Genomic DNA, 8,481 nt, shown 5'->3' with positions numbered 1-8,481 from the left:
AAGTTACTTACAACAAACGCTACATCAAAGTGTTTAATGTAAAATGCTGTACTTTAAAACTGTATTATTCCCAGAATTATAAGTATCGGTATGTTAAATGAGGTTTTTTCAAAAATTACATATTTTCCCTTATTCATTTACAATACAATTACGGTTTCCAGTTTTATATTTGTGCCTTTTTTGACAACCAATCCAAACAAATTTTGCACATTCAATTTTCTAAATTAATTTACAGCAAATGATTTAACAATGGTCTGTTTGAGTAAACATATTTAATCTATATTTCAAATTAGTTTCTTCATTTAACTTTTGTGTGTACATTTTGATGCGGTTTATATGACCAATTGAAAGTAAATTGTAATGAAATGACAGAAAGCCAACCAAACACCACCATTACTACAACTAAATTATTTAATGACAAAAAAATTTGCCCAAAAAACAGCTACATTCAAACTGCAAATATTACCGAACTCTTGATCTCATTCTCAATTGTCAGGGCACAAAGAGCTTAGCACACACTTTTGATTTTTTTTTTTACAGTTTTATTTGTGAAATCTGGAGAATTTAGAATCTGAGCTTCTGGAAGAACCACTTGTTCTTACCGGTCTTGTACCTGCAAAACAAAAGTGGACCCAATTCAGATGACACTAATGTGAACTTGACAGCTCAGAAATTCCCAGAAGGGAAGCTCACCTCTCTTCAAATTTAACCTTGGCCTCACGTCTGGCTTTTGATTTGAGAGCGGGATCCCTGAATACATCCTTGTTGACCACCGTTTTGTCCAGGGGGATGTCCACGGAGTATCTACGCAAGAAAAAAATAAATGTAACCCTCCAAACATAGCTCTAAACCAATGCAGAGTTTTCCAAACAGGTCAACCAGAGGCACTGACCTGGTGGGCATGAGGTGGTTGTAGTTGTAGACCTTGACGAAGGCCTTGATCTTGGACCTCTTGGCGATCTTCTTTTTCCCCATGGGGGCGGTCACCTTGCGGGGGTAGCGGTCGATGCCGGCCACCAGGGCGTGGCTATAAGGTCGGTCGGCCGTGCCGTCGTCAATATTCTGATTTAGCACAAGATAAAAAGCAGCGCAGACACGCCTCATGTAAGATCAGTTTTTAAATGACAGTGGTGCCATGCGATACGAGTCGGAATAGGTCCCCTCATATCCTCAAATCATTTTTCCACATTAAAATTAAGGGAAATGCCATTCGTCTGTTCCAAACCAACAACAGCACAGAAAATAACAATGGCGCTCTCATAAAACCAGCACTCTTTCTTGCACTTTCTAGAAACAACGTGAACAATTAAATCGCTTTTGGAACTTTTTTTTTCTTCCCCTTCGATTTAATCAAAATGATGCTGTTCTGTTGCGAGCACCTTGCCGACCTGGGGACAGTATAATTACAGACAAACACACAAAGAAGAGTTTCACACCCGATTCAACAAGCTGCAGTACCAGCAGTCATTTTTTTACACAGGAAAATTTGCCTGCGTAAGTGTTGCCTCACTGTTTAATCAAATCTCCGTTGCCCTAACTTCATAGCATAAAAAATACACCTTACCTCCTAGAAAACAATCTCCCATATATCTCAGCACGACACTGAACATTTTATTTTGAATGTGGCTCGATAAGCATCTTTCTGTTCCTTCCATCAAGTGTGTCTTCAAAGGGGTACTTTTCGCGTCTTTCTTTTACCTTAACGATGACAGCTTTGCGCCCGGCGTAGCGTCCAGCGAGGACCATCACCACCTTTCCGGGTTTCATGAACTTGCCCATTTCTGCACAGACAACAAGAAACCATCGGCTACGATTCACCACAACATAACAACATGCAAGTAATGAAGTAAGTAATACAGTAACGTGAAGGAACGGAACACAGCATCAAACTACATCGTTTCTGTCTGCCTTAGCTTTAGCTTTCGTGTGGCGAGCGAGTACAAATAGGAACCCCATGCCGCGTTGACGACACATTATGTGGGATGCATATAACGGGGAAACGTTTTCTGGGTGATCCAAGTCAAACCGAATATAGTTGGTGGTAAGAAAACCGTGCCAATTGGCACAAATGTGGAAAAACACAAAAAAGGCTGCCATGTTGGAATCAACGCTCCAGAATCTAAGCGTAGCCATAACCGCTCATTTAAACGACTTTTCACTTAAATAGACGTTTATTTGCAGACATAACAATGGCGTTAGGCGTGGTAGTGTTTCCCCTTAATGTCCGATACAGTAAAATATTTGATGGAACCAAACTGGGCGCGATGTTTGAAGATTATCACGACGAAAATGCACTCACTGGAACTGTTTGTATGGCCTCCGCTGGTAAGAAAGGAAGCGAAGGAGGTTTTAGCGAACTTTGACCCGCACGTGCAAACGTCACTTCCTGAAATAAATTAGTTGGTTTATACGTGGCCATTTAACTCCTTTTTTATTTTATATGTAGATTATTATGTTTTATATACTGTGTCGTTCTATTTATGTATGGTACGTGATTACGTTTTTTAAGAACCCGAAGGCGTTAGTTGTCTTTATTTACGTTGACCGTACTTCAGAGGTTGGGTAAGATGGCGACTTGTCCGGCTACTTTCTCTCCAGCTCTTGAAATTTTGCGGTGTAGCGGACCGCTAAATCGATTGAAATGGACTCAAGCGATTGTATTTGAAAGGTGAAACGATATACTTGTCGTTCGTCTCTTGTTTGTGGGGACGCTATTTCAAGGAAGACTGTGCTATGGTGTTTTGACGTCGCGTCTGCGAAGTTTCTATTCTATTTGTTCACTTCGATCACCGGCATTTCAATTGTTTTTGATTGAGAGAGATAATAGTGTGTCGTGAACTAATAATAAAAATATAGTTCAATAATCACTATACTTAAATGTTGAAAGAATAACTCACGGAAATCCTTGTTTTTATGTATTTTCCATCAAGTCTATTATAGTTTTTATTATGCTGTTACGTATGGATGTAAAAAAAATAATTGGCTGGCCTGGTGTGGTATATATATTTCGTCAATTAAAAACATTTATCGTACTTTTTAAAAGTTCAAGTCAGTTGATGCTTAAATGGTGTTTGTATGAAAATGTGTATAGTTTATTACTGGAAGGCAAATGTTGCCTTTCTGTGGTGTATTTTGAATTCAGGGTGTAAAATCAGAAGAAGCAGAAAAAAAGCTAGAATACCCACAAGCAGCTTGGGAGTTTATCACACATACTACAAAGTTTACAACGACATGACAGGAACGTGACACAGCAAACTACTGCATGTGTATTATTAATGTTTAGGATAAAGAGATCAAAAGAACATAGCTACATATTCATGATTCAGTGTGGCAGCTGTGTTTATATGCCGATATGACCCAATAAATTACATTTTTTTTCTGTACTTAAGTACCAAGATGTGGGGCAAAAACAACATTCGGTGCTACATTTGCACACTGATTCATTGCTTGTGTCAGTCTTAGCAATTTAAAATCTGCTACACACGTGGAGGTAGCACTTGAATGGCAACTACGGCGTTGACATTCATGGAGAAGATACTTGCCGCAACCAGTATCGTGTTCCCATACAATCATCTCACAAAACATTTCTAAATGAAACAAAAAAAAAGCAGCAAAGTCAGTCACTGTGCAAGCGCCTCGTTCTTGGATCGTCAGCCATTCTGGTAATTGTAAACTATCTGTCAGTTGTAATGTTGTTAGTTTTTAAACATGATTCTTTTTCCTTCTATTTATATCAATGTTATTATAATTAACCAATTATTTGATCAAATAAATACAACATAGTTCAAGGATAAATTGTAATTTTTACAACTAACCAATGGTATAATGAGAGACACTATTTTAAAAAAAAAAGAATAAATAGATTTTAAGTAACTCATTTTCGGTAAACAAAATGTCTCAATGCAACAACAATTTCGGGATTCCTATAGAATGTAAATGTTGGCTGGGCCGCATGTCAACCGCGGGGCAAAATGTTTTGAGCACCCCATCGCTACCGCCTTCTTGACTGATTGCGTTAGGTGTTGTCAGAAAGCGTCCTTGATGTTCTTGAGCTGCCGCACGGCCAGGTCAACGGGCAGGTCGAACTTGAGGTGACTGATGCGTCCCAGGATACGCAGGGCACCCTCGAAGCCGGTCTGCGCCATGTAGCTCCACGCCAGGTAGTGCGGGTGCACCAGCGTGCCCGCCTTGCACAGCAGGTTGAGCCACGACACGAGCCGCTGCTCGTTGAGCGCCATGCACACGAGCGCCTTGAACTCCGTGTCGGGACCTCGCTTGTAACGCCCGTGTTCCTTCAGAACCGTATGGATGGCCCACAGGAGAGATTGTTTAGGGGTGACGGTAACCGGACCGTCTCCTACTGGCAGGCTGAAGGACTGCGAGAGCTGGCGGGCGGGTGACTCCGCAAAGGCCTTGCCGTTTTTCGAGTGGTAGTACTTGACGAAGAGCTCCCAAGGGTGTATGGTTTGGGGCCCGGTGGTCCGGTGGGGCAGCAAGCAGGAGATGGGCGCCAGGACCAGGCTGACAGTCTGAGAAGGCGAAACCAGACCATGAGCCAGCAAGTCCTTGAGAACCAGGGCCAGTTCCCTGCGTACACACGCAGTCAGCTCGTCGCGAGGTCCCAGAGCCGAGTTCCCGGTGTAGTTGACCACATGATCCGGGCCAGGCTGGCGACGCGAGCCCAGAACGCGAACCTTGTCCACGGTTGCCTCCAGACGGCGGAGGAGAGGACCATAATCACGCTGCGTCAAGTCTTGAGGCCACATGCCCGACGGCGCCTGGCCGCCCGAGCAGCCGAACTGGCTGGCGGCGAAGATCTGCAGCACGGCCAGAGCCTTCTGTATCAGCTGCAGGCCCGTCTCGCGCATCCTCTGCGCCTGTTCCGGGTCCGCTGAGGAGAAGCAAACACAAGCGGCCAATGTCATTTTCATGACAAAGAGACGCCAGTAGATGGCAGCGTTGCATTGCCTTGGATTTGAAAGCGGCACCGCTTTTGAGTAGAAGATAACGATTAGGCAGTTGGTCTTGGCTTATTGCGTCTATTATGAGGGAGAGAAATGCCAAAAATTTGTAGGTCGGACAAGTTTAGGCACTTGAAACTTGAACAGTGTAATGTCCTGTTTATGTAAGGTACAAACAGAACATGTGTCGTCATGTCGTAGAAAGTGTGTTGCTATCGTGAGAAAAGAAGAGGGAGTTATTGGAGTGATTGGCTATGCGGTGAGACTGCACGGATCACGGTGTGTTTGTTAAATATGTATTTTTTTAAAAGACCCTTTCTCGGTCTTATTTGCTGTTTTATCATTTGAGGGCATCACAAACGGAAAAAAATACAAGCGTCAAAGCTAGATTTTTTTTTTTGATCAAAAGCCCATGTTTTGAGTGAAACCAGCCTGTGTTCTACTGCTGATGGCTACAGAAAATAAAAGCTGAAATCAAACTATTTTTTTCCCAGTCGAGTCTATTCTTCCCAAGTCCACTCACCAGTCCTCGTCCCTCTGGTGGTTCTGGTCTTGGCAGAGGCCGCTAGAGGCTGCTGACTGTGCGTGCCGTCACACAAGAGAGGGTTTCCCACCTCATCTGGAAGGAAAACACATTTCGTCCACAAAAGCGACAAAATGTTGTGAAATGCGAGTCCAGCGCTTACCCTGGATGAAGTTGATGAACATCTCCAGGTCTCTAATTTGCGTCTTGAGCTGCTCGACCAGCTGCTCCTTCACCCGTGCCGGGTTGACGATCTGCGCGATGGCGGCGTCCACTCGCCGTCGCAGCTCCTCGGGCGACAAGTTGCCGATGTCCTCATTCAGGTTGACGTCCAACTTCTTGATCAGCTCGTCGATTATGACCTGACAATCGTGGCCAGGTTATAAAAAAAATCAGCAACAAAATCGAGTCCACGGTGTTGCCTCGCTAAACGAAGCAAGTTTATTTCTTTAGCAGCCATTCGCAACTGCTCAGTAAAATGCAGCGATGGCAACAATTTCATCGCGTGTAAGAGCTGAACGATTTCAGGATGCTCTTAAAGACAAAAGTGGAACCTAAGCACTTAGTTTGGGCTTTCTCGACTCTGTATTGCACTTTAGCTTAGTGGCTAGCATTTTCCTGATTGGTGAGCTTAGGGATATGTCAGAATCCTTCAATGACAATGACAAAAATCAAGTTTTCTGAGATCACAATTTGGATCCCAAAAGCGATAAATTATTTCAGCCCGAGCAGGGTCTCATCGAACACTCCGTTTTTTGCGTTATTCCGGGCAGGGCTCAGTCGTTATCCTCCCGCAAGATGACTCTAGCGAGTAGCCGACTGCGCTCTGACCTTCTGCCGCTCCATGACGACCGACTGCGGCAGCGAGTCGTAGCTGCCTTCCTGGTAGGCAAAGTGCTCGAGGTCATCCAGCTGCGTCTTGAGCTGGAAGATGAGATCTTTTTGCTTCTCCCGCTGAGCCTCCAAACGCTCGCGCTTCTCCCGCTCACTCTGGAATACAAATGACACGCTCGTTTGATTTGACCTCCCGTAACATGCAGTAACACACCATGGGAAATACCACAGATGGGCTAACGAATAGTATCATTGTGGCAGTGCCATTTCAACACAAATAGTGCAGCAGCACATGTAGATAGGCAATATGACAACAGGCACAGGCGTGTATCAGTCAGATGTGAAACTTTTTCATGTGGGTCTATTTGTCTATAATATACTCGTGGTAAGGATTTTATTGGATAATAACACAAATATTTTTGGTCGCTATGGGTTCATCAGTTTAGGGACAGCTTTTTGTGAAAATACTTTTACTTGCATGCATGTATTTAATATTGTATGAGTGTATTTGCACATGAGGAAAACGTATAAAAGAATGACGGCAAATTCCTATTTAAAATGTAGAGAAACGTGTTGTCCAACTCACCAGGTCCTCCTGCAGGTGAAGCATGTGCGAGGGTGACAAATAAAGACGTGAAGAACAGGAAGTAAATACTGTCTGAGTACACATCAGCCTTAATCAAATAAGACAACCATCGGCCATGGCATGTTTTTTTTAAACATTTATCTTGTCTGGTGCTGCGAAAACCACCAGAGATACAAGAAAAGCCAGCATGTGACGTTGGAAAGCCACTTTAATCCCCTTCAATTTGACTTGATTGATTTATATCCATGTGACATAACGCTGACACACATGCCCTCCACTTAAAAGTCTAAAAAAAGTCATACATACTTTCTCTGACGTGTTTTTCACTTTTAGTACAAAGATAAATCTATTTCTTAAAGCCATGCTGTCTCGATCAGATACTTTTTATTTCTCGAACATTTTCAGAGTACTGCACTAGGGCCGAAGTGAACAAATTAATTGTAGGTTTAATTTTAATTAATTGTGGTACACGACTGTAAAGAGAATCTACACCCGAGGAAGTAAACACTATAAACTCAAGACCCCCTTGACAAGAATTGAAAGGTTCCGTTTGTGACCTCTCACCGTGTTGTGGAGGTGCTGGGCGTCACGGGGTCCGCAGCCGAGCACATGCGGGCATCCCCGGAAGGCGAACTCCTCCAGCTCGGTGAGCATCTTCTCCTTCTCGTCGCTCTGCGCGTGGACGATCTGTTTGAGTCGGAACTGCACCTGGGCAAAGTGCGACGTAAGGGCGAGCAGCGACGAGTTCAGGAGCTCCTGCTCCTCCTCCAGCTTCATCAGTCGCCCCGCCATTTCCTCGTCGACGTCTCCTCCGCCGACCGATACTCTTCCCCTCGACTGGCCGCAGTTTGCGCGCTCCTCCTCGGGGTTGGCCACGGCGCCCACCGGCGCCCAGCGCACGCCGGCGCCGGCCACGGCGGCCTCGCTATCCGAGGCTGAAAGCTCCTCCGTGGACATAGTGGACTGAGGCCCTTTAATAACAATTCTCACTCGGCTTAAATTGACCAAATCCTGGTGAAAACGCAAAGATGATCACCGTTATGGAAACAGGTGGATCGCCATCTTGATGCAAAATAAACTACGTCAGAGGGAGACGAGTCATCCAATCATTGGATATCCGGAAGTACCGACGACCTACGTCAAACCGGGGACGCGTAAACCCGTCACAAAATATCCGCAAGTGCCGCTGTTTGGTAACGAGTATCACCGTGTCAGTGACATGTCTTCTAACAGTTAACTAAAAGAATAGGATGTGTGAATCCAGAGCATTACTGTATGTTGCCCCCTGCATCGCACCATAAGATCAAGGCTTAAACCGTTTGTTGATTGTTAGCTAGTTATTGGGATTAGCTACACAGGACTGTATAACAGATGCCCCCCACTCATAGAAGATCACAGAGTCACCACCTATGACCAATTTCACTCTGTTGAGAGGGGTTTTACTTATTTAATAGCGGAAAATCTCGGTACAATGCATCCATACGTCAGAGACGCGTCAGTCACACGACGACTCGGAATATGCCCAAAGTGAAGCACCACTGGATTGAACTCTTCACTAATCGTCCTTAGATGATAGT

The 8,481-nt window shown here is 44.3% G+C and overlaps 2 protein-coding genes across 2 annotated transcripts; both read right to left on the bottom strand.

The window, feature by feature from the left end:
- Nucleotides 1-397: 397 nt before the first annotated feature.
- On the bottom strand, nucleotides 398-2,375 carry rpl27 (ribosomal protein L27). The gene is made up of 5 exons (XM_052048746.1): nucleotides 2,300-2,375; nucleotides 1,699-1,781; nucleotides 893-1,062; nucleotides 694-804; nucleotides 398-613 (listed from the first exon to the last, which is right to left on the bottom strand). Exons 2-5 carry the CDS (start codon nucleotides 1,777-1,779, stop codon nucleotides 565-567), a joined length of 411 nt encoding a protein of 136 aa, XP_051904706.1. The 5' UTR covers nucleotides 1,780-1,781; nucleotides 2,300-2,375; the 3' UTR covers nucleotides 398-564.
- An 807-nt stretch (nucleotides 2,376-3,182) lies between these two features.
- rundc1 (RUN domain containing 1) lies at nucleotides 3,183-7,985 on the bottom strand. The gene is made up of 5 exons (XM_052048723.1): nucleotides 7,469-7,985; nucleotides 6,316-6,474; nucleotides 5,648-5,846; nucleotides 5,485-5,580; nucleotides 3,183-4,891 (listed from the first exon to the last, which is right to left on the bottom strand). The coding sequence occupies exons 1-5, from the start codon at nucleotides 7,859-7,861 to the stop codon at nucleotides 4,026-4,028; spliced, it is 1,713 nt and encodes a 570-aa protein (XP_051904683.1). The 5' UTR covers nucleotides 7,862-7,985; the 3' UTR covers nucleotides 3,183-4,025.
- Between the last annotated feature and the right edge of the window lie 496 nt (nucleotides 7,986-8,481).

Source organism: Hippocampus zosterae, chromosome 17 (genome assembly GCF_025434085.1).
Source record: "Hippocampus zosterae strain Florida chromosome 17, ASM2543408v3, whole genome shotgun sequence".
Lineage (NCBI taxonomy): Eukaryota > Metazoa > Chordata > Actinopteri > Syngnathiformes > Syngnathidae > Hippocampus > Hippocampus zosterae.
This window is presented reverse-complemented; position numbering and strand designations above follow the sequence as displayed.

Bases quoted from the DNA above. Each gene is read 5' to 3' on its own strand.
- rpl27 (XM_052048746.1), bottom strand. From the start codon at position 1,779: ATGGGCAAGTTCATGAAACCCGGAAAGGTGGTGATGGTCCTCGCTGGA. The intron at 805-892 runs GTCAGTGCCTCT...TTTCTTGCGTAG, and splicing joins AACCACCTCATGCCCACCAG to ATACTCCGTGGACATCCCCC. The intron at 614-693 runs GTGAGCTTCCCT...TTTGTTTTGCAG, and splicing joins AAGGTTAAATTTGAAGAGAG to GTACAAGACCGGTAAGAACA.
- rundc1 (XM_052048723.1), bottom strand. From the start codon at position 7,861: ATGTCCACGGAGGAGCTTTCAGCCTCGGATAGCGAGGCCGCCGTGGCC. The intron at 6,475-7,468 runs GTGAGAGGTCAC...TTTGTATTCCAG, and splicing joins CCCAGCACCTCCACAACACG to AGTGAGCGGGAGAAGCGCGA. The intron at 4,892-5,484 runs GTGAGTGGACTT...GCTTCTCCTCAG, and splicing joins CACCAGAGGGACGAGGACTG to CGGACCCGGAACAGGCGCAG.